Below are 24,981 nucleotides of genomic sequence, written 5' to 3'. Positions count from 1 at the left end.
AACTAAACCATCCTGGACAGGGGTTTGCCCAACCTGTTCTTAAAAACCTCCAGTGATGGGGATCCCACAGCCTCCCTAGGTAACCTGTTCCAGTGCTTAACTCTCCTTAGAGAGGGAAAATACTTTCCCACTACCGAAACTGAATCTCCCTTGCTGCAAAAAAAAATAAAATAAAATAAAATAAGACGATTACTTCTTGTGCTACCCTCGGTGGACAATGAGAACTACTGATCACTGTTCTCCTAACAGCAGTAAAGGGTTGTTATCACGTTTCTCCTTCAGTCTTCTTTTCTCAAGACTAAACACGTCCAGTTATTTTAACCTTTCCTCCCATATGTTCTCTAAACCTTTCAGTTACTCTCCTCTGGTCTCTCTCTAACATGTTAACTTCTTTGTGGGACCCAAAACAGAGGTCTCACCAGTGCTGAGCAGAGCGGACCAATGTCTTCTTTAAGTGCCTAACTTCAAACATCCACACTGAAAAGTTTTAGCCTTAAACCTTTACTCCAGTCTATTATGATGCACTACAGGGCTTCAGTCACCACATTCTCTTAACCCAAGGAACTCGACCCAGAGGCTGCAACAATGACAGGGAAAATGAGATTGGGATGGAAATTATGATTGACAGGCACCCAGGGCAGCACTCTGCAGTAAGATGATACACGGGGATCCAGGCTAGACAAGCATGCACAGCATAACTGCAGGCAGACAGGGCAGGGCTGTAGGTGATCCCAGTTTGCAGCAGTGACTGGCAATTTACTGAGCCATCTTCACTGGTTATAACACCTACACATTTATAGCCACATAATGGAGCTTTTCTGCAGCAGCTCTTGGGTAACTTGCCAATGCTGGGGAAGTGCAATCAAAGGCATATTTTAAAGTCAAATGGCCCCTAATTTATCACTCGTATAACACTCGAAGCCAATGGGATTACACCAGGGATCCATTTGACCCAAGGTTCCTAGAATGACTGCAAAGAAAAATGCCAAATCCCAGCAGAGATGCCAGGGTTTTCCTGGAGACAAACCAGAGGCAGCACTTTATAAAGGTCAGCCTGCATTTTTTCAGTTGGATTTCATTGCATGGAGCCTTGATACTGTATCCCTATAGATTCCCCCAGGGTTGTGGGGACAACATTTACGACGGGCTCTGGGAGGAAATGAACGCTGCCAACGTACTTGAAGTTGATGTTGGCGCACACCAGCATGTCGTTCAGCAGGAACACCTTGCGCTCCTTCGACTTGATCAGCTGGCCGCGGTCCCCGTAAACCGTCTCCGTCAGGGTCTCGCAAAGCAGCAGCTGGTGCTGCCCTGAATTCAGCAGCTGCAGAGGGAAAAGAGCAAGGAGGTCCTTTACTGGAGGAGCAGAGAGATTAGCTAGGATGTTCCCCTATCCTGTGCGTGGGCACCACTGCTCCCTGCTGAATGGGATCAGAACTGCTCAGCTCTATGTCATAGGCCCTATATTGCTAACAGCTATTGGGGTTTCTCCTTTAGCTCAAGGGGCCTGGGCTTTGAGCAGGAGGATCCGTGTTCTGCCATGCAGTTTGGAGCGGGCCCAGTGCACAAAGCAGAGACAGCAGCCTTAATGGATTCATTACGGTAACTATTTGCTCCTGTACAGAAATTTATCCAATAGGACTCCACAGCATAACAGCAGTAGCACACTGAGCTACAACCCAGCAGACCCGGCCCAGGGGGCACCTCAGAACTTTGTTCCTCGGTCCCAGAGTCTCTGAGCCCAGCTGCCGGGGGGAGGAGGACGGTGCCAATGACAGAGAGTAGATCTACGCTACGTTTTAACACCCGTGGCAGCAAGTCTCAGAGCCCCACCCCAATCCCCCGCTTTGCAGGATCAGTCCCTTTGCTTTCATTTCCTCTGCAGAACAGATTGTGCCTCCACTCACCCCACAGTGCTGCCCAGTCACACGTGGCTCTGCAAACGCCTTGCCATGGCTATTTCGAAATCATGTGAACTGAGTTTCAGTCTCTCTTCTCTCAAGGAGTAAAGACTAGGGGGGAGGGAGGGGGAATTTCCACCCAAGGCTCTTTGATTTCTTGTAAACCAGAGACTCTGAGAAATAACCGCAGCATCTGGATGGCAGTTAGCCTGGCCGAGAGTCGCACTGACTTATGGCATACACTCCCTTTGCCCATCTGAGAAACAGGAGACCAGCCATCCACCTGGGCTGTCCCACGTGGCCTCTGAGCTGCGTCAGCCACCTGCAGTCACCTTGCCACGGACCGAGCTGTGCCGCGTGAGAGTAGGCAGAAGAGCCCCATTGCCAGCCAGGTAGTTAGCAGGGTAACATCCCTGTTTTCAGGGACTGCCCTGTTACTTTGACCCGGCTTTTGTAAGCCCCACCTGGCAGGAGCCTGCTGAGATAGGAAAACTCACAGGTTGGCCAAGGAGATGGAGGCGCCGCAGGGAACTCCCCATGGCCCAGCAGGTGAGCTACATTGTGCTGGTAACCTGCCCTCTCCATGAGGTGCTCCACCTGTCCCCTGCCCCCAACATGTAGAGTCCAATCTATTAGGGAGGAGGGGAGGACAGACAGCGGGCTCCCTCTCTGCACTCTCTTCCCACCCATACTAAGCCCAAATGCTCCCCCTCTGGAACTGCCACTCAGCCTAGCTGGGCTGTCACTGCACTTAGCTGGCTCAGACAAACCTCTGTGCTGGGCACCAGTGCACTGCCCCTGCCTCCCATTCAATGCCCAGCAGCACTTGAAATAGCAAGGCTGGGTACCGGAGCAGCCCAAGTGCTCATACGGGTGAGAGCCTGCACAACTGGCTAAGGAGCCGCACACCCAGGCCTGGGCTGGCCTAGACCATCTGGGCAAGCTGGTAACAGCAGTCTGAAAAGCGAGACTTTATCAGACGCCACAAACAGCCCATCCCCAAGTCTTGATGCATTCAAGGCACTCTCAAATCAGAGCTTGCACTTTGAATAAGACACAGCCTCCATCCCTTCCTTTGGCAGGGAGCGTGCCCCAGCAGACTGCCTGGTTACTATGCCCTGGCTTCCTGGCAGAAGCCCCCTTGCAGACAGCCAGGCAGATGCCAGCCAGCCAAGGAAGTGTGAGATGGATTTTAAACAGAGACGAGCCCAAGCTGCAGAGTTCAGCTCCGGAGCAGGAGAGCACGGTCAAATCGGAGGGATTTGAGTACGGGTCCAGCTTAGACAACACCATTCAGGCTCCAGAGAGCTGTTCAAGAGCCAACACTCAGGGCCAGAAGCCACAGGCTGGCCGCACCATCATCCTGGTTGCCTTGCCAGCCCTGAGAAGTGGAGCTGAGCAGATAAAGGACAAAGCCACGTCCAACTTGCCAAGAGTAGCGTGAAAGCCAGCAAACGGGGCCATTAGAACAGAGGACAAAGGGGTGGTGGAGTCTGCAGAGAGCTCACTGTTGCATCCTGCCCTGCCTCTCTCCAGGATGCTTCTGAAGCTCCTGGGCTCACATCCGCAGCACAGAGACTTATGTAACTAACTGTTCCATTGCAGAGAGCAAGCGTATGGGAGCAAAACAGACAAATAGTGAGCGACTTCAGCAGGCGGCCATGGGAAGGATGTTGGGTGAAAGGAGGAGGAGGAGGATCCAGGAAGGAAGACATTTTGGTCCCAGCACTGCAAGCTGGAGGACAGCATCACAGATCACCAGAGAAAGAAATTGGGAATTCTTCTTGCCAAAGGACACTTCAGCCGCAACCCAATCTAGTAGACTGTCTTTTCCACACCATGGTTGTAGGCAGAATCCTCTCCGGGGGCCTCAGATATTCAGTCCAGGCTTTCTCTCTCCATTACCCCAACTGAATGGGCAGAGAAGATTCACAGGGACCATTGTGATCATCTCCGGACCAGTGCCTTCCTGCCCGGCACCAGCAAAGATGCTGTTAGTAAGTAGCTGCACATACCTGGCTACAGCCTGAGCAGGTAAATTCCTAAATTAGGGAGAGTTTTGTGCCCTGCCAGAAATGGATTCCAAACAAACATTTGGGGAGAGGAGAAAACCACCCCTTTCCATCCATCCTCTGCAATAGGCTGCAGCTGAAGGTAGGGGTTCCTAAGCTATTCACGTACACACACTGTCATCTAGTGGGCAGAGCCGGGAAAGGGAATTTCCCAAGCAGAGCAATCGCTTCCCTGACACCGAGCCCCACCCTGCAGACCCATCGCTCAGGCGTTCAAGCCCCCACCTTGTTAAGGCTGCTGCGGTCGCTGACACTCCTGATCAGCTGCTGGATCTCAGCAATCTGGTCGGCCACTCGCTTCTGCTCGTTGAGTTTCTCCGCCAGCGTCTCCAGCTCGGTGAGGGCGAGCTGGAGCGACAGCCTGTCCGGGTGGCCTGTCGGGGTGTTCTTCAGCATATCCTGGGGTGAAAGAGGGAGGGAGGAAAAAAATCAAGTCACCAGGGAGGGAAATCATCCCCTGGCAGGCTAAGCTGTGGGCCGGAGGGAGCCCCTGATGGCACGGTGCTCAGATTTTCAGAGGTGCTGAGGAGCTGTCACCCCCAAGAAGCATTCCTAAAAAAAAACACCTGGATTTTAGACAGGCCTGGTCTGCGCAGAGATTTGGGGAGCAGCAGCCACCCAAGCCAAACGTGTATGTGCGCACACACAGGGACACTTTCTGCAGCCGCCAGGGTGATCAATGCACCACGGACTATTCCCCCAAGGCATAGTGTGCAGCCCCGGGACGCTTAGCTGCCCTGCCCAGGTCCCTTGCCAGGCGGCTTCCCAAAGGCAGACCCTCTGCTGAGTGGGAGCTTGTGGCACCCTGGCACCCCAATATTCACCACTGTCATGTCATTAGGATATGTTTTGAACAAAACGTGCCTTCTGTGGCATCATTCTAAGAGTCTTGATCCGCTAGACAGTCACATCTCGCTGGATGGTACGTGCTATTGTCATATGTGAAGTTACAAAGTTTGGCTCTGTGCGTGTGACAAACACGTGGTGAGGTTGAAAAAACACCCACAAGCAGCCTTTCTGGTACAACAGAAAAAAGGCCAAACAATGTGAATGGTTTACTCAGGAAATGCACACAAGCACAAGATTACCCCAAAACTGTGGGCAACAGAAACCTCTCAGAGATAGCACTGCACAAAGGGAACTGTTTGACCAGGTCATAGCAAAAAAGAGTTTTCCAGCAGGTGGGAAGAAGATATAAAAGGGGGAAATGACATCATCATGGTACCTCACTCTCCCCATAACAATACACCTGGAAACACCTGAGGAACAAAGACTGAACTAGGGGGAAGTGATGGTCCCAGGCTAGAGGGATTTTTAGCCTGTTTATGAAAACCTGGGAAAGCCAAGGCAGCTTATGATTTAAGAATCTGCCAGCCTATTTATCACTCAGGGTGAGAATTTGCTAATTCATTCATATCCTACCCATCTAGTATGTTAAGATCAGTTTGCGGTTTTGTAGTTAATAAACTTGTTTTTGTTTTGTCTGAACGAGTGTGGAAATCATACTTGAGGCAGAAAGCTGTTGCATATCTTCCTCCACATTGAGGGAGAGGGCGAATTTCATGCGCTTACACTGTACAGTTACCTGTGCAGCGCAAGACGGTATAATTTTGGGTTTACGCTTCAGAGTGGGGTATGTGCCTTAGCAACTGGGAGGTGCCTTAGCTGAGCCTTCCCATCTCAGCATCTGTGTGAAGCAACAGCTGGGTGTATCCCTACCTGTGTGAATGCTGGGGAAAGAGCAAGCTTGGAGAGCTTGGCAACTTATCACAGCACCACAGTGTGAAAGGGAGCCCAGGCTGGTGGGTCAGGCGAGCTTGGTAGTACCTCAGTTGTAAGTGGCACTCCGGGGGGAGCCCATCACAGAGCTCTTCTATACACATCCAGACAATGGGAGCTAGCCAGCCTAGGCTAAACCACGGGCAGGGGTGCCGGAACAAGGGGGGTAAGGCCCCATCGCTTTTTAAAGGAAATAACGGTGAGAGACAGGGCCTTGGGGGCAGAGAGGAGCAAGCAGGGGGTGGGGCCTCGGGGGGAAGAGGCAGCACAGGGGATGGGACTGTGGTTTGGGTGCCAGTGGCCCCCTCACTTTTACAGAGCTTCCGCCACTCCTGACCCTGGGAGTGGGTTTCAGATCGAATTTCTAGTAGGTCATGGGACTCAGCAGATGTAAACCAACATCACTTCGCTGACTCCTGTGGAATTACCCCAGCTGAGGGGCTGATTCACAGACACCAGGCTGACTGTCTCCATCCTGCCAGCCCCGAGATCCAGCCCACTTCCTTGTCCGGCAGACCCACCCTATCGTTCCATTACCCCCCACCCCCAGTGAGAGAGCAGACTCAGGTTTAAGGTACCTGCAGCAACAGAATGAACTGAGGGAATCTTTGGATGGGCTTCACCATCAGCCCGTAGAGCGTGACCCGGTCAGGGCTTGCCATCTGCCGCTTCTGTCGAGACAAAAACAGCCCTCTACCACCTGCATTTCAACCAGGATCTCTCAGAGCAGAAACCCCCTCACCATTAGTTCTCTCTCCCCCCTCACCCACCCACTCCATGCCACAGATCTGGGTGGGATTCTTCACTTTTACTCCTCCACTCTGGCCCTCCCTCATTCCATTTTCATTCTTCCCTTACTCGCCCACCGCACCCTCTTGTCTGAGGTTAGATCAGCAAGAGATGCTACAGAGCTGGAATAACTAACCCATCCTTCCCCTGCCACTGCTCTGAGCCCGGCTTCACTCAGGACCCTGGGTTCCTGCAGTGGTTTGCATTGGCAGCAAGACTGCTGCTCTGGCTAGCAACTCTCTGCCTAACTTCACTCATATGCAGTGTTAGCAGATAATGGTCTCCGTGGTACAGGCCTGGCAAGGGAAGGATGCCAGCATTAAGAGATGGGTAGGGTTTGAAAGAACGGTCAGTGACTGTGCACCACATTGGCATTGGTCCTGAACTTAGAGCTCAGGAGGGTGGCACTCAACTGATGGTGCCCCAGCTTCATTCTGGGCTGGGAATCCAAGCCCAGTGAGGAAGGATGGCATGGGTATTCTGCAAGGGTAAGGTACGGGGCCAGCTGATAGGGGCTACAAGCCAGCATTATTAGTGCAACCACAGCCTCATCAGAGAAGAGCAGCCACCGGTACAAGCAGAATGGATACTGTGCTGGTGAAGACCCCCACATGGTTCTGGAAACCCAACCCTGTGTATAGGGAGGCATCAGACAGTGCAGACGTGATGCAGACCGGGACAATCCTTTACTGCTCTGGGAAGCCACCGGCCAGGTAGAAAGTCCTGGGCACAAGTGACCTATGCTAAGTGATTCACTGAGTAGTTTGAAATGCATCTTCTCTCCATCCGCATCCTCTCTTGTTCCTAGGAAACATCAACCCTTATGATACCCCTGTTGCAAGCAGAGCCCCATGTAGGCCAACTGCCAGATGGTGACAGGTGCATCCTTTCCTGACGTTTCCACTGACCTTGAGGAACTCCAAGAACACGGGCTTGGTGAGACAGGCCTTCTTGATCACAGACATGGCATTGGTGAAGTTATTCACGTAATCGCTGTACACATCCAGCACCATCGACTTGGAAAACTTGGCGCATGCACAAATAACCAGACAGAAGAGAGGGGAGAGTCAGATCCAGCGTCTCTTTACTTAGCACCTAGAGCTGAGGAGAAGCCAGCCCCACATGACTTAGCCAGCTCGCTGCAGACTGCCAGAGGCTCACAGCTTGGAAACCCGTCTCCTCCCCCTCCCCGCCCCCCTCCTGAGGCATCTGCATTCAGAAAGTCCATCCTGAAACCCAGAGCTTTCATTGCAACCTGCATCAAACAAAATAAGAGGGGCGCTGGGACTGCCACACACCGTAGATGGGATGGTGGTACAGGGGCGTTCCCACTTCCTTGCAATAGACAAATGCATGGGGGTCAGCGGATAACACTCGCGTCTAGGCCAGAAGACTGCAGGTTCAAGTTCTCTGCCACGATCTGGGCTTGTACCCAACGTCAACACTTAAAAGTCTGCAGGGTTCTGAGCGAGGGCCGGGGATTGCACGTCGGAGACGCCGGAATTTATACGACCAGATAAACTGAACTTAACTCGTCTCTGGCAGCTGCTCCAAGGAGCCAGAGCCATGGGAACCTGACGCCTTCACCCACATTCCAGCCCCTCGTAAACAAGGTGAGCACCCCATGCTGCGTGGGCACTGTGGAGGACAGAAGGACCACCGTATTGGTCGTGGTGCAGCAGCCATCTAGCTCACTACCCTGCAGTAACCGGGGCACACAATGCTGTTCTATACATGGTACATTGGCCCAGGTGGGCCTAGTATAGTGAAGCTAGGAACCTGCCTGAAGACGCCAAGCACTTCCCATGGGCAGGGTGGGCTGGCCCCATTTGATCAAGCTAACCAGCAAAATCAAACTGTGCTCTCCCAGGCTTCCCCCTCATTGGTCAGCTTATGGCAGCTGCTCTTAAAACCTTCCACTGGCCTTCGCGCTGCCATGGTCTCCTCTACACTGTGCCGATTGCAATAACCCAGAACACACCAGGTTTCCAGAGCTGGAAGCAGTGGGTGTGGAAGCTCCATGGAGGGAAGTGGGGGCCCGGGATGGAATCGGGGATGCTGGGAAGGTCCAGATAGAAGCGTGTTGACAGAGGACGCGCGTGCATTTTATATCCTACGTCACTGCCTGCAGGAGGCTTTGGCATCCTGGGGGTGGGAAGAGGACATGCATTGGGGAGGGAACCACACTGCCTCTTAACCTCGCTCCAGAAGGGTGTCTCTTACTGAGGCCACGAAGAGGTCCCCGATTTTCTCTGTGGTGTCCCACTCAGCCACGCGGGAGAACAAGGCGATCTGGAACATGGAATGACAGTGCAAGATCTCCTTGAGACGGAAGAAAACCACCTGGCACTTCCTGGTGCTGAGGGCCTTGGGTTCCATCTCCATCAGGGGGTGTCTGTAATCCTGTAAACCACAGGAAGGGGGTTAAACAGACCTTCCCACCCTCCTCCAGCCCTTGCCGGCCCAGATCGGTTACTCAGGGCCCATCAGTGGAGCCAAAATGAGTTGGGTGTCCCCCTGTGAACTTCCCAGCCTTAACTGTCACGTCTCAGCTCCCCAGCTGCAAAACGGGGATTTTGCTGCTCCCTCTCACACTCTTTGATGGCTTGTCTATTAGCCCCTAAGCTCTTCTGAGCAGGGACCATCTCTCACCCCAGGTACGTCCGGCACCTTGCACCGGGGACCCTGCTCCCAGCAGCGCTACCAGTCACTGAACTGGTTTGATGATTTTTAAAACACTCTCTCCTTCCCCTGCTCACTCTGGCAGTTTTCCCACATTGTTCCCCAGTTCCCATGGCCCCTGCAATTCACAGCCCTCCCTGTGCTTTGCAAATGTTAACGAGTTTGTGCCTCTTGGCCAAAGCCCTCTATGCTCCACGGCTGCATTGACTTGAACTCAGCAGCAGGGTCCCTCCTTTGTGGCAACTTTGGATCAGTTTTTTAAACAAAAAGCACCACAGAGTTCTCTGGGCACGTGGGCGGTTGTGAATCAGACCATCCGAGGCACATTCCCTGCATTGTCTAATCTGTTGTGTGATTAATTTCAGGGTGCCCCTAAATTTTCAGTGAGCTGCAGAGATTGTGCGTTGAAGTCATGTCAGCCGTGGGGCTCCAAGGCGGGAAGGGAGAGCCTGGAGTCTAGTTTAGGACTGCAGGATTAGCACATTTGCTGGATGCTTCTGCTAAATGATCAGCAGTGAAACAGTTTAATGTAGCCATTTAAACTACCATCATTAGCCTTTAGAGTTAACAACCCACCTAGCTGCCTGGCAGCAGTTCACACCCCTCAGCACAATTGTTTAAGGCTGTCTGAAGACTCAGGCTGACATCCCTACATCTGGTAAACTCAGGGTTTTCTTTACAGGTTCTCTTTGCAACCAGAAGTGGTGGGAACTTAGTTCTCTTTTTTAACAAAAGGTTCAATTCTACAGCCCAACACAGCAGAAAGTCCCACAGCACTGTAGAGTCAAGGCTCTGCTCCCCCTGGCAGGTAGTCAAGTCCAGAGACTGCCATTGCTACTCCACCATCTTACCTAGAAATCAGTCTCACTGAGGTCCCTCACCACCATGTCCTTCCCTATTCGATTTCTAAATGGGATGGGGTTCGTTTCAGTCTATCCCATCTTCCCCGCCCCCCCGCAGTCACGGAAGTCTATAGTCTGTCTGCGCTAGGGTGGGTGACTCAGGTGGTCTTAAGATTGGCATCACCTGGAGAATCCGCTTTAACGAGTCCACGTAGCTCCGCTCACTCTGCACAATGGAGCCCAGGATGTGACGCCGCACCACCTGCAACACCCACACCAGGGTTACAGTCAGAAACAGGTGCAGAGCCCCTCCATCAGCACGTGGGCACGCACGTTCTCTCACACACACACACACACACACACACACACACACTCCCCTTCCTCGTGCTCCCTCCTTTCAGATATTGGTGGGAGGAAAGAGAAAATGTGACAAGGTGTCAGGCCGTAGAGCTGCTCACAGAAGCAGAGCTATTTTGCTCACTCACAATGCTGCCGGGAGCTAGGACCCGGCAGAGCGACGTGGAGCTATTTTGCTGACGCTTCCTTTGTCGGCAGATTGGACGGGGTGGTGAGGTAATTTAGTTACTTAACATACAGCTACAAAAAGACAAACAGGTCCCAAATAGGGAGGAGGGGGAATGAGGCCAGCTGAACTCCAGCCTATTGGAAAGTTTGAAGAAGTCGGGTAAAGGCTCCACACGTACTCGTGTGTCTACTGCCGTTGATCCTCTTGAGCCTCTCACTAGATGAAAACTTGTTCCTCCAGCTCCTAAGCACAGTAGAGCCCAGTATCCCTCCCCGGGGGCTTACGGCACTTAATGCTCTAAGATTTAGTGATGTTCTGGTGCTTCCAACCTCCAGGCTCCCTCCAGAGTGCCCCATGCAGGCCGTGAGAATTTCACATGCACCAAGATTTTAGACTCTTTCCTGGGACTTCCTACAATCTCCAGTGTGCCACAAATCATGGCGTCAGGTAGCCAAGTACAGAGGTTGGGCCAGCAGCCAGGTTCTGCTGTGCTGGAGAGGACCAAGCTGAGGTAAACAGCCCTCCTCTCCTCCACAGAGGATCCCGCCAACCCTTGGAGAGAGCTACAGCAGATAACAGGAAGCAATGGAAGGAGCAATGCTGGCTGGGGCTCTTGCCAGAAGATCAGGTAATTTCAGATAAGCCTCACACACAGTGGGATGCTTCACAAGTTAAGCCATTGGGTGGTTCAACCCCACTTGTGACCACAGATTTGTGGCCAGCAGGGGAACCTCGCACAAGGCAAGCCTCTGGGGATTGTTTAAACCCTACAGAATGTAGACAGATAGTTGTTAATGTCAAGGAGCATTAGCTTTTGCTGAAACCTGGTAGGGAATCCATCTCTGGGTTCCGAACAGTACATCTAATAGACCGAGCTGAAATTTTACCAATGTTTTGTCCAAAAGTAACCTTTTTTAAGGCAATCTAATTTTTCCCATAAAAATGGGACAGTTGAAATCTTTTGTTTTCAGGAAAAAGATGCTCGTTGGCCAAGAATTACCCCGCCCCCTCGTTATTTAACCATTTAAATGACATTTTTGATAAAGGCTTCAATCAAAGATTCAAAAAAATAAAACGGCACAAAACAGGCCCCATTTGGACCCTCTGAAATAAAAGCAACTTTGCAAAGAGGCTTCCAAGGGCAGACCACCTCTAGATCTAGGGGACAGCTCTCTAGGTAACCACCATCCTAAAGGGGCGGTCAGCCAGGGGAGGTCAAGTCCCACATACTCAGCACCTTCACCCTACCACAGACCTGCTGAGGGCTTAATCCATCCGGCATGGGGCCGAGCTCTGGAGACGGGTGTTTCATGTCCGGGACCGTGACCTCCAGGAACCCCATGTCTTCCTCCTCAGAGTCACCTGGAAGACAAAACACATAAGCAATGAACACATGAGCAGCGGGCCCAGCAGAAGGACCAAGGGCTAGTACTTTGCATGGACCAGCGTGCGCCTTAAAGTGTGCGCCTACAGCAGGGGAAGAGCAGGCATGTCCGCCGAGCATCCTGCCCCTGCATTCTGGAGGGCTGCAGGCACCTACCATTCAGATCACAAGCGCTTTGGGGCAGACACCACAGCCTCTCCCAGGCTGCAGACAGTGCTGGGGCTCAAAACATCCAGAGCATTTGTCCAGCCTGCGCTCACCCCCTCCCCCTCCACACACACCCCCTTGCCATGTAGGGGGCTGGTAACCTGCGGGTTCATGCACTGGCTCTCTCTCTATTGGTATCAAGAACAAATCTAGGAACTTGAATACGTCAGTCTCGTCCTATGTCTTAGACATTCCCCTGGGCGGAGATGCACCCTGCACCCCTCCCACCCACCAGTCAGCAGAACTGATAGCTCGAGCATGGCCCTGGGACTGAAGAATAAACTGTCTGCCCAGGTGGCTGGGCCTCAGTTCATTGACACCGTTGGTTCAAGGAGCTGAGGGTTCCTCTGTGCAGCCGTATGTTGCACAATTGCTTAGTCCAAGCCGGGACTTACAGGAGACCCTGAACGCTGACACCAGACACCATTGGGCTGCATTAATCAGCCCAAGGAATTTGGGAGGTAGGGACTGGAGAACCACCGAGACCTCAGCCTGGAACAAATTCCCTTTGGGTTTGTTATAGCCAAGCCCTGGCTTTATCCCCAGTGAGCCGAGTGCCCCGTCTGCCCCTGAACGTCATGATCAGCCCAGCACCCGTTCTGCTGAGCTAACGCCTTTAGCAGGGAAATCAAACGCACTTCGGGGTTTAAACCCATTTAATTCTGCAGAGCTCCAACCAGCCTCCCAGCTCAGGGCCCTACTAAGGGGCTGAACAGAATGATCCCAGCAGCGGATCACTGGGGTTTTTTTTCGCCCCCCATTGTTCCTCATGGCTTCCTCAGAAATCAAACCCAAGCAAAGGGTGTAAGGGGGGGGGACAACAAGCCCTGGGCAGAGAGAAGCAGGAAGGAAGTTTGGGGAGCAGAGCTGGCAGGAACCAAACCTACCTGAGAAGGGGAAGCCCAGAGAGACAACCTTCCCCTTACCTGAGGCAGAGACCGAAGAGGAGGAGGAGGAGGAGGAGATGTAATTGTTTTTAATCGAGCACCGTTTCCTCCACATTCTGCCCACTGCATTCTCCCGCAAGCACTGCCCGTCAGCTTCCTCTTCCCCTACCACCCATTCTGGTTTTACGGATATAAATAGCCTCAGGAGGAAGGGCAACTGCCGGGGACTCTCTGGGCCTGTGCGGCTGGAGACGGGGAGGGGGGGTGCCTAGTAACGAGGGGGGATCCGAGGGCTGCAGGAATACAGCAGCTGCTTGGCTAACAACTCCCGGGTGACCTTTTTCCTTCCCTAATTTTGGAAGGGCAGCTCAGCTCACTGTCACTCCGCTCCGGCCCCAGCCCCCCAGAGTCGCAATCACCGCTAGGGATGGGCAGGGAGACCGATCCGGATCGTCACGCCACTCAAGTTCGGATCGAGCCCATCTCTGCTCAGATGCTGCTCTCAGGAAGCACCTCATCCTCTGGGTCAGGCAGCTGGGCTCCGAAGCAAAGTCCCAGCCCCATGCTGCAGAGGCAGTATCAGCCTACGGAGACCTGCATGGCAGGAGGGGTGGGGAAAGGGCATAGGACGGCGGAAGACAGCCAGGTTCATCCTGAACTAGATTGGTCACTGAGGGCGTCTCTTCCTTTGGACAGGAAGCAGCTATTCACTTGGGTCACGACCCATCGGGTAACAACCCTACGTGCTGCTCAGACTCCTTCTTTTACTCCCTCCAGCCTCTCCCTGCTATTTCAATCACCCTCTCCAAGACCCTTAAGGATGTGCTCTAGTTACAGCATGGCCTGTGCTTGGACACAGTAACACTCTCCATGCAGCTACAGAGGGCCCAGCTAATAACCGGACCCCTCTGCACTGTTTATAGCACCCTCCGGTTTGGATCTCAAAGCAAATTAAACCCTCAACACCTGTGTGTTCAGCATTATTCCCATTTTACAGATGGGGAAACTGAAGCAGCAAGATGGGATGCGACTTGCCTCAAGGTCACACAGCGAGTCTGGGACGAGAACTCGGGACTCCTGACTCCCAGCCTCTGCTCTAACCATTATACAATCCACTCCTTTTGAGAGATGGAAAAGCAAATGGACACCACGGATCAAACCCCAAATATCGCTCGTAGCCATACCCTGGGTGGATCATGCTGCTCTGAGAGACCCAACGTGTCTGCCTCTTTCTTATGCTTCAGCAGCTCTCATAAAGCTCGTTATGCCAGGTACGTCTCATTGGACTAAACTGAGTCCAGGGTGCAGAAACTGGACTTCTCCCTCGCTCTGGAAGTTCCATTGGGATATCAAACCCACAGGGGATATCGCACCTTTTCCATCTCCACTGCCCTGCTCCTGTATTCCCCATTCCCTATATAACATGAGATGCATTAGCAGAGTCTGTTTGGCTGGACTAAATTCCTTAACATAAGAACAGCCATTCTGGGTCAGACCCAAGATCCATCTAGCCCAGTGCCCTGTCTTCCGACAGTGGCCAATGCCAGGTGCTTTAGAGGGAACGAACAGAACAGGGAATCATCAAGTGACCCATCCTGTGTCGCCCATTCCCAGCTTCTGGCAAACAGAGGCTAGGGACACAATCCCTGCCCATCCTGGCTAATAGCCATTGATGGACCTATCCTCCATGAATTTATCTAGTTCTTTTTATAACCCTGTTATAGCCTTGGTCTTCACAACATCCTCTGGCAAAGAGTTCCACAGGTTGACTGTGTGTTGTGTGAAAATATATTTCCTTTTGTTTGTTTTAAACCCTGCTGCCTCTTAATTTCATTTAGTGACCTCTAGTTCTTGTGTTAAGAGAAGGAGTAAAACAAACACTTCCTTATTTACTTTCTCCACACCAGTCACAATCTTATCCCCCCTTAGTCTCCTCTTTTCCGGGCTGAAAAGTCCCAGCCTTTTTAATCTCTCTTCACACAGAAGCTGTTCCACACCCCGAATCATTTCTGTTGCTCTTTTCTGTACCTTTTCTAATTCCAATACTTCTTTTTTGAGATGGGGCAACCACATCTGTGCGCAGTATTCAAGATGTGGGTGTACCATGGCAGCAAGATGATATTTTCTGTCTTATTCTCTCTCCCTTTCTTAATGATTCCCAACATTCTGTTGGCTTTTTTGCCTGCCCCTCCACATTGAGAGGATGTTTTCAGAGAACTATCCGCAATGACTCCTTGCTTACCCTTCATCAGCAATCCATGCACTTCCCTTCTCTGGAACTGTTGTTGCCTTGCATTTTGTCTGTGCTGTCCTAGGGGCCTAGATTTTTAAAAAGTTATTTAGGCACCTAACTCCCATTGAAATCAACAGGAGTTGGGTGGCTAAGTCCCTTTAAAAATCTGGGCCTCAGCTCTCTGGAGCAGAGAGCACATCTGATCCGTGTTTGTACAGCTCCTGTGTAAATGCACACTGAATGGACCCCAGCGGCCTGCTGACCCAGCATGGGCCATCTTAAAGGAAAGTCAAATATGAAGCCACACCCAGATGAAGCAGAGGGATTAGTTAGCAGCTTCTTGCCATTTGTACCCTGGGACTCCTCTTTAGAGATTTACAAAGCCAGGAACTTCCAAACTGTAAGAAAAGTAGGACAATGGAACAGACGCCTAGGGAGGTTGTGGAAGTGCCTTCACTGGAGGTTTTCAAAAGGAGGCGGGAAAGCCACCTGCCTTGGATGGTTTAGACACAAATCCTGCCTCCGGGCAAGGGGTAGAGTAGATGACCCTTGCAGTTCCTTCTAACCCTCTGATTCTATGACTTCAGGAATCCATCTTGGTATATATTTTCATAGGAGTTGCGTGGTTTTGTTGGTTTTGAAAGTCTCAATCCCTATGGGCAACGGTGACAGCTCACTGATCAATCAGTTGGCTTTCGAAGACTAGAATGCTCATGAAGATCAGCTTCTTTCCCATTCCCCACGATCACAGCACAGGAAGGCCAATTGGGACCAACCTGCTACAGGTTGGAACAAAGTATTAAAGGGGATTAGAAAACGGGGCTTCTTCCGCCACTAACCCGTGGAACATTTCAACAGAAACTGAAAGTTTATGTCACACAATTGGCCAAAAACTAGACATTTTCCATGAAAATTTGTTTAGTCAAACACCCTATTTTCCACAGGGAAAACACCTTGATGGAAACTTTTTGACCAGCCCTACTAAATATTCCTGACTTAAGGCAGTGCTAGTTACTCTATCTGTGCCCTCAAGGGGCACCCCACAATGTCAGCACCTCCCCAATTCAGCATTTTCCTCCCATTACTGGAGATAGGAAGGTTCTGCCACCGAAACTCTAGCTGGTTTCCTCTCTCCTCCTTCATATGCTGCCAAAAGGCAAACGGAAGGGACATGGTTTGGCACAGTCGTTTCCATGGAAATGAAGCAGTAATCCTGGGTGTTGCAACAGACCTGGGTGATAACAGGGGGAAGATCCAGATTTAGTCACAAGGGGCCAAATCCTCTGCAGGCAGCAATGCCAACCCAGCCAAGGAAGTTACGCTACTTACTCCAGCAAAAGTTTTTGCCCCAACAGATTCTTCTGGTTTAGTAACAGCAGTAGAAGCAATGCATGAAATAAAAAAGGAATGTGATTTTTATCTTAAAAAAAAAAGAGACTAACGAAAACAAGTTTTAGGCCAAAAGCATCTGGCTTTGTTTTCCCAAAACGTGCCACCGCTCCTACCGAAGATAAACACTTTAGACATTCAGGCCATTAGGGGACAGCTTTTCAAAAGACCTTGGGGACAGATTTTTCAAATGCTCCCCCACTCAGAACTGGGGCCAGATGATCAGCTCCCCTCAAGAGACAAAGATTTTCAGAAGAGCACAGCCCTCAACCTGAGTTCGTTTGAAAACCTGGCCACTACTTTTCAGCACCTAATTGGGAGCAGTGTTCTTTGGAATACCTGGCCCTTAATGAAGGGTGCTTTTAACGAATGGCCATATGCTTGCATTTCCAGCTTGAGAGTCATGAAGGCTTTGATAGGTTTAGAAAAACTAAATAGGAAAGGGATTTGTTTTTAAAGGGTATATAAAAGGTTTGACGTGTAAACTTCCCCCCACTCCTTTGAACTGTTGGAATCCCTAATACAACCGCCTTGCACTCGGCAAGGGGTAAAGTTTTCACACCATCTTCAAACGTTAGACACTTAAGAGCCTAAGTTACTTAGGTGCTCTGAACAATTCTATGCTAGAGCACAAGAAAGAGTGAGAGTTTAGTTTGCAGTGCAAAAAGGAGGCAAAAAGCACAAGTTAGAGGCAGAAAAAAAAATCAAATAGCGATCACCCAATCATTAGTAGTAAATGCAAGGATTTCTGTTTTTTTTCAGTTTGTGATTTTTCTTTCCGTAAAATCAGTTATTTTGCACCTGACACCAACCACCTCAACGCCAGTTACCTGGGGCTTCTTTCCGGTGCAAGAAGGTCACTTTCCGCATGACAGCTATCTTTGTCTTCTCCAAGCCGTCCTTTGTGCCACTCCTGGCAGCTTTCATCAGCTGAGTCATCTGAGGAGAAGAGACACAAAGAAGTGACCATCTCTGTCAATCCTCCAGCCCCAGCTGCTCCATCCCAGAGCAAGCAGCAGCCCACGCTCCCTGCCTCTTTGCTAGGACCGGTTCTACCTCCAAGACACAAGAGCAGCACCTCCTCCCCATGCCAACCACTAACACACTTCATGGGGGGGCATGGAGGTAGAGAAAAGGCGTTAGTTCAGTATCACTCAGGTATTAAACAGGAGCTACCGAAAACTATCACCCTCTTGGCCCTAAAGAAATGGCTTTGAAAGAATCTGAATAATTTCTTTCAATAGCACCTTTAAAAAAAAAAGCCACATTTTATATTAAGGATCTCTTTGTAAAGGGTTAAATTATTCAGAGATGTTATTAGCGTGTTCCAGGCATGAGTAGTACATGCTACAGCTGGCTTGGAGCACAGCACAGCACTAGATATAGTGTTCTAGATTGCTTATAAGCAATCTCTCAACCTAAGGTCTCTCTAGCAATCTGGAACAACTGACAGGCATTTACTGAAGCATATATTAACCCTTCAGAGATGAAACATTAGTATAAAGTGCAATCTATATACCTAGAGAGATTTCCGTTGGCAACACCATCATAAGAGCCTGAGCAGTTTCTTGCAGCAAGTTCTGATCTTTTCCATCTCCGAAAAAGAGGAAATGCCACTTTTTTGGTTTAAACTTGTGAACTTAGTAATGGGGTGGGGATGGTCAGATGCGCATGGCATTGGCCAGCTCTGCTCCTGTCAAAGCAGAAGGCAGAACTCCGGCTGGCTTCAATGGGAGTGAGATTAGGCTGATCAAACCCTTTGCGGCTGCTGGTGGATGGCCCCAATGCCTGAAGTCCTATTTACACACAGGGCAGGGCCGCAGCAATGCAAGGCTCCCCCCCCATATCCTGCCAATGTGCTCAATGAAGGTACTACCTCCAGGGTAGAGAAAGGAGCCAGTCTCCAGGGTCCTGTCTGTCCTTGGCCTCTCTGCTGAGCCTACCAGCCAAACAGTCCGCTATGGGACTGGACTGAGCTCCAAGAACCAACTCCACATGCACCACCAAACCACCAGCAGATGTCCCTGGCCAGATGCAGACGGGATCAAACGCTGCCTTTCCTAATCTGCCAATCGGGCACGCCAGCCTGCCCACCTCCTCTTCTGGCATTTCCAATCTGATTAGACAGCAGCAGCGCTCCAGTGTATTTACCGCCTCCCCTCCGAGACCAGCCTCGGCCCAGCTCCGGCCACAGGAACGTGTCGCCAGCCAGCTGCACGCGGGCAATCCTACTGACTTGACGGCTTCCCTTTAACGCCACTCCCTTCAGGAGCTCCCCCGCCCTTTGGCATGCGACCCTCACTTGGATCTGTCCAACACATTAAAAGGGCCAGCGTCCCACCCGCAGGGAAGGTGGGAAGAGCAGGTTCATGGTGAAGCAACACGTTCTCACAGGGGGCTGATCACAGGGGACCTGGCAACCACCTCCAGGGCACCATGTGCCAGCTGAGGATAGCTGGAGCATAGCGTACCCCGGCTATGCCTACTCCCCACCTCCTGCACAAGGGGCTGTAGGAAAGGCAGCCTGCTAGGAACTCCTCCAACAAGGGGCACATCACCATCCAATGGGACAGCAAATCTGCCCTGTAGTGACCCATCAGATTCGGACCAGGCTGGAGTGTTAAATATCCCATAAACATTAAAAGCAGGAAGGGATGCTCAGGGTGGGCAGATGGAAGGGAAAAAGACTGTGCTGATCTGCTAAAGACCCTGCTTAGTTTCAAGCCAGAAGCACCATTCACAATTTTATGAGACATGTTTTTACCACTTCTGGCAGCCTCCCCCAACACCTTCTGCCTATTTGCAAACTGCTGGGGCTAGAGATCAGGGAGGGAGAGAGGGCAGATTCGCACTCACTGCTGAGAGCAGGACACATTTATCTAGCCCTGATGGTTCAGGAGATAGATATTTGTAGCCATCGCCACTGGTGGGTACTGAATAGAGCTGGTCAGGAAAATCTTGACAGACCCATTTTCCATCAGAGAATATGGTTTCATCAAAGTTAAAACCCTTCCCGAAACGTGTCAATTTTGCCAACAATTCATTTTGGACAAAACCCTCAAAAAAGTTCCAAGAATTTAAAAAAAAAAAAAAAAAAAAAAAAAAAAAAAGCTTCTTTTCAGAACAAAACGGTTTGATTTTTCATTTCGAAATTTTGTTTTGACTTTTTTTTAAAATGCTGTATTTTATATTATACTATAAAATAAAAAAAAAGTTAATCAAAACAAAATTGACCAACAATATAAAAATCGGAATTTTCTTTCACTGACGTCTTTCAGGTGAACCTTTGTAACGCATGCATAGAAAAAAAAAATCACTCCGTCGAATAGAAATGCTTGAGGGAGGAGGAATGAAGATGCCTGGTCACACATGAAACTGTTGTATATTTTTGCAGTTAAGTATCTATTGGTTAACATAGCTTATGTTGACATTTATCTATTTAGTCACTGACCTGATAACCTGAATGAACTCCATGACCTCAGGTTTTTGGTTTGGTTTTGTTTCGATTTTTTCCAGGTTTTAAAAAATAATGAACGTTGAATTTTGTTATTTACATGCTACTTCCATGTTGGGCCTGCATTTACATATGTTTGGTTTCATTCTGTGTTTATATTTTATATAAAAACAAAAATAAAGTTAAAAAAGAAGGTGTTATAGCTGGTTATAAGCAACCTATTGACTAACTGGGCTCTATAACAATCAATTAACGATTAAACTGCTTATAAAGGAAACTTTAATACAAAGTGTGATCAATATTCTGCACTTGTAGACAATGGCTTCCATATAAAAGTCACCTGCATTTGCCACAGAGATCCAAGATACATGGTTTACTTCTTAAAGGTATAGGAAGTACTGCTCTCGGATCACTGCGTGGGAACTGCTGGTGCCTTTTTAAATTGGATCCACTCTCCAGAGCACCCAATGTCTGCAAGTGTTTTACAAAGGCCAACTCACTCATGTGCAGTTCTGCCCTGAAAAGTGACTGTGCAAAATTGGCACCTCCTTACTCAGCAGATCTCCTCCCAGCACTCATCTGCCCACTTCAGCCACTCGATGGCAGAGTTAACGCCAGCTGTCTACCTTCTCCCTTGAGCAAGGAGCCGCACTGTGAAATAACACTGATCTGCACAGTGGGATCATATTAGTAGCTAACAGCCCCAGCACACTGGAGTTAAGGAGGTCTTGGGGCATGGTTAGGACTCCCATTAACTCTGCAGGGAAGACAAGCCCTTAAATAAAGCTCCGCTGCTTTTTAGTCCCCATAGTCGTGCAGGAGCCAATGCACCTGTCAGAGGGGGTGCGGGATCCCAGGCCATCTGGGATTGTTAATTAACTTCCAATCAGTGACCCCTGGGGCTGCACAGGGGTCACCAAGGGCAAAATTGGATCCGCGGAACCTTTTACTGGTCACAATGCACCAGGAAAGAGCCCGGTGAGGTGCTCAGATCCGAGAGGGAGCTGGCAGATAAAACCCGCCTCCCACATCATTTTACTTGGAAGTCAAGCTCATTTGAAAGAAAACAGACATGGAAATGCCATTTTGAGAGTCACTTTTCAGAGCCACAACCATGCTGTATGGAACCCCGGGGAGGCAGGGAAGCATTCTACCCATTTTCCCAGAAAGGTTTCTCGGTTTCTCAGAAACTGAGGCACAAAGGTGACATGGCTTGGCCACAGACAGTGGGTGTAGCTACACTTCGAGCTCGAGGGGACAGATCCGTGCCAGCTCTGGTGGAGCTAGCATCCTAAAGACAGTGCAGCTTCCCCAGGGTGAGCCGCTAGCTTCCCCGAGCACATGCCTAGAGTCTCTGACGGGATCATACTCTGGGCGACCAGCCCCTCCCACCACTTGCATTGCCACAGCTACACTTCTACGTTCCGTCCGCTAGCTGGAGCTGAGCTAGTGCATGTATGTCTCCTCGAGCTGGGGTTTGCATGTACCCAGGGAGTCACCAGGAACAGAACCGACTCCCAGTTCTCACCACTGCTCCACACGCCTCTGCCCCTTTAAGAGCATCTCACCCCGGCACGCATGCAGACTTGAGTTCAGAGGGCCTGGTGTAAAAAGGAAGCAATTGCGCGAAGCAGAGAGAGAGCAGACGGGAGACTGCGGTGCAGAGAGAGCACGCAACCCAGGAGGGATCGATAGGGGAGGGCGGAAAAAAGTCTGAAGGAGGGACAGTACCTTACAATCGTATTTCTGCTTCAGCTCCTGCATGTCTCTCCCCCCAACTCTTAAAGCCAGAATGTCCCTCTTTGTCCTGGCGTATCTCTCCTTTAGCCTATTCAGATCTGGAGAAAGCTGCGCCCCAAGCAATCAGGTAGGAGGAGAAGCAACAGGAGGGGGGAAGAGAGGCAGAGAAGAGAGATTCAGGTAAGCAGCCAAACACAGGAGGAGAAACAACAAGAGGACCAGTGACCCATCTAGATTAGCCAGTCTGAATGCAGGTGGGGCGCGCCTGTCCCCTCCATCCGCAGGAGGAGAGCGCCTGACATGATCCCCACCAGGGGGTGGAGAGCTCTGGGCTGTGGATAACTCTTGTCCTGCTCCCTGGAGGGGAGCGAGGGGGAATCTAATGGCTTCAATCCCCCCTCTCAGGATGGCAACAGGTCTTGTGCTGAAGGGTGGCCCAGGTTCTCCCCACCCCAAGGCCATGTCTGCAATGGTGCACCATTATCTACTGGAGCTCCTCTGAGGCAGGGGGAGCGGGGCTGCAAAGGAGGGATGCTCCCACTCCCACCCCCAAGGCACCAGGGTGAAGGACATTCCCGATTGTGGGTCCTGGGCCCCCCCCTTTAGAGATCCAGCTAGGCAACAACCGCTATGTTCAGCAATTTACTGGGCTCTCCACACTCCCAATCCCATGTCAAGGCCCCCGATGCACAAGTCCATCCCCCGACTCTGAGCCCAAGGGGAACTCGCTATGGGGGTAGGAGGGGAGAGGAGGCAAGGGACGGCCCCACTGCTGCATGAAGACAAGGGCTCCGTAGCTCTGACCAGCAAGTCGCCCCGCCCAGCATGCATGTCCCACCCAGACCGCACAACGCAGCGGGACAGAGGCAAGCGCACGCAGAAGCCTGGCTGCGGGGGGGGGGAGGGGGAAGACAGGGAGGGCGGAAGGAAGGGGTAGCGCAGGCTCATGAGTATGCAGGGTGCCAAGCGAGATCTCGGCCACCAGGAGGCATTGCCGGGTGCCCACCATCCCGGTCAACCCCTCTCCCCTCCCAAGTCTGCGTCCCGCCCCGGCAGAGGTGTTCTGTGGAACACTCCGAGTGCTGGAGCGTCTTGTCCCAGCTGACTGGGAGCTCAAAGCACCAACATATAACAGGAACCGGCGTAACGGCTTTATTGTGCACGTCTGCCCCACACGGGTGTCCGTCCAGAGCTGGCTTCATCCCATAGTCCTGCTCCAGTACAGACTGGGCTCAGTGTAAAACCCAGGAGGGATTCTCTGGGGTACTGGCTCCTCTCCGATTGCTCCACAGTCCTGGTTTGGACTCAGGAGAAGATCTCCCCAGCACATCACAGAGGAAAAACCTCTATGGACAACACACCTTTAGGCAGGGCTTAATTTGTGCTGGGGCTTGGCAATCCATAGCCCCGGCACCTCTGGGCTTGGCATGTCAGTTACGAAACTAAAAAAAAAAAAAAAAAAAATTGCTTGAACCCCGGCACTTAACTGCTTGAGCCTCAACACCTCTTCCACAAATTAAGTACCGGAAATAGGTCTATGCACCCTTTCGAGAAGGTGCCAGCCTATGGTAGGATTCAAGACTAACCGCTTCGAGAGGCAGTCTGTCAGTTCTAAATGATGGAGGGACGACCCACCACGGAAGAGAACGGCACACTCTGGGTTCAGACACCCCAAAAGGAGAATAGAAGCTTTAAAGCCCCCCTACCCCCTAAATGAGCAGTTGAACTAACTGGTTTATAGTACAATAATACAGTATGCAGTGTGTATCGAGAAAGGTGTTTTATGGAAGCTTATAATGTTCTGAACTTGGTCATCATGAGATAAGAAGACAGAGTGCTGATCTGTCTCTAAATAAACATTGGGATTTTATCTACCGTAGATACCACAGATTATTGATAACTATGGCATCTCTGAATCGGTGGCTTTTCTATGCAATAAACCTTTTGTTTATTTTCACCCCACGCTGGTCTCTGGTGGATGTGGGGGCCAAAGTCAGCTGGTGTCTGAGGGGCCAGTTTCACACCTTTGAGGGGGACGCACCAGAGGGAAAGTCAGCGTCTGGTGGTTAAGACCTTGGGGAGGCCAAATTTGGGGAGTCTCGGGATGGGAAGGGCTGCTGGTGTCACCCTGCAAAGGCTGGTGGATGCCAGGGTGAGACCTTGTCTTGTGGGCCGGCTACTGGCATCAGGGCTCTGAACCAAAGCTGCACAGCAGGGGGTGACTGAACCCCTTACTGGCCTGGGTGGCCCCCAGAGTGTCCCATCGGGGGTTCTTGCTGCCCCCACATTGATGAGCATCCAAGCACACCAGAACAGCCCTGCAGCCAGTTGCACATAGTTTGCATCATGACCCATTAGCTAGCTGCAGGGGTTCCACCTCAAAGAGGACAAGATCTAGCGTGCAGGGCTGGGGGGGACATTTCAACATACCCTGATAGCGTGGAACAAAGCCTCAGCTCCTAGGAAACGGCAGCTCTTCGAGACATCTCTAAGCCAAGTGTAGAATCCTGGTTCAAACAAGGCCACAAATGGCCTCCCCAGTACCAGCAATATCTGAGACCAGCAGCTAAATTTATTATCCCAGTTCAATTTCTCTCGGCAAAATGTTAAATCATTTAAAAAAAAAAATCTATCCACCATCTATCTGCTCAAACACCTGGTTATTATATGGGGCTTTTCCTCTGTAGATCTCAAAGCACTTTACAACAGAAGTCAGTGCCATTAGCCCCATTTTAGAGATGGGGAAACTGAGGCACAGAAGGGAAGGGACTAGCCCAGTGTCTCCCCAGTAGAGCCAGGAATAGAACCCAGCTCTCCTGAGTCTCTGAGCCAGTGCTCTGCCCACTAGGCAACAGTCTCTGCGGGTCCACCTAAGTCCCCTTCCCCTCTCACAGGCAGTGGGGATTATTCAAGCTGAAAGGATTCACATCCAGGCCATCCGAGTGCACCCCATATCTCAGCTGAGTCAAATTTGAAACCGTTACACCACTCGCATCCTCCCAGTCTGCTGCTTACCCTCGAGCTATTGATACACCAGTCCCTTAACCACGGATGGGCTACGAACATTTACAGCTGGGCATTAGCCCGACAAACCAT

At 51.0% G+C, this 24,981-nt stretch overlaps 1 protein-coding gene across 5 annotated transcripts in view; it reads right to left on the bottom strand.

The window, feature by feature from the left end:
* ARHGEF10L (Rho guanine nucleotide exchange factor 10 like) overlaps positions 1 to 24,981 on the bottom strand; it is a 115,747-nt gene that overhangs the window by 67,524 nt on the left and 23,242 nt on the right. The window contains exons 6-14 of one of the 5 annotated variants that reach the window (XM_043499901.1): positions 21,877 to 21,993; positions 17,522 to 17,630; positions 11,847 to 11,953; positions 10,250 to 10,327; positions 8,765 to 8,944; positions 7,450 to 7,566; positions 6,331 to 6,423; positions 4,199 to 4,372; positions 1,179 to 1,324 (exon numbers count right to left, since the gene is read on the bottom strand). In XM_043499901.1, coding sequence (XP_043355836.1) covers positions 1,179 to 1,324; positions 4,199 to 4,372; positions 6,331 to 6,423; positions 7,450 to 7,566; positions 8,765 to 8,944; positions 10,250 to 10,327; positions 11,847 to 11,953; positions 17,522 to 17,630; positions 21,877 to 21,909 — 1,037 coding nt within the window. In that variant the 5' untranslated portion in view covers positions 21,910 to 21,993. Of the gene's footprint in view, positions 1 to 1,178; positions 1,325 to 4,198; positions 4,373 to 6,330; positions 6,424 to 7,449; positions 7,567 to 8,764; positions 8,945 to 10,249; positions 10,328 to 11,846; positions 11,954 to 13,108; positions 13,245 to 17,521; positions 17,631 to 21,876; positions 21,994 to 24,981 lie in introns of those variants that run through there. The other 4 variants (XM_038376696.2, XM_043499902.1, XM_043499903.1 and 1 more) reach the window with 4 other exon arrangements.

The sequence above is a fragment of the Dermochelys coriacea genome, chromosome 18 (genome assembly GCF_009764565.3).
Source record: "Dermochelys coriacea isolate rDerCor1 chromosome 18, rDerCor1.pri.v4, whole genome shotgun sequence".
NCBI lineage: Eukaryota > Metazoa > Chordata > Testudines > Dermochelyidae > Dermochelys > Dermochelys coriacea.
This window is presented reverse-complemented; position numbering and strand designations above follow the sequence as displayed.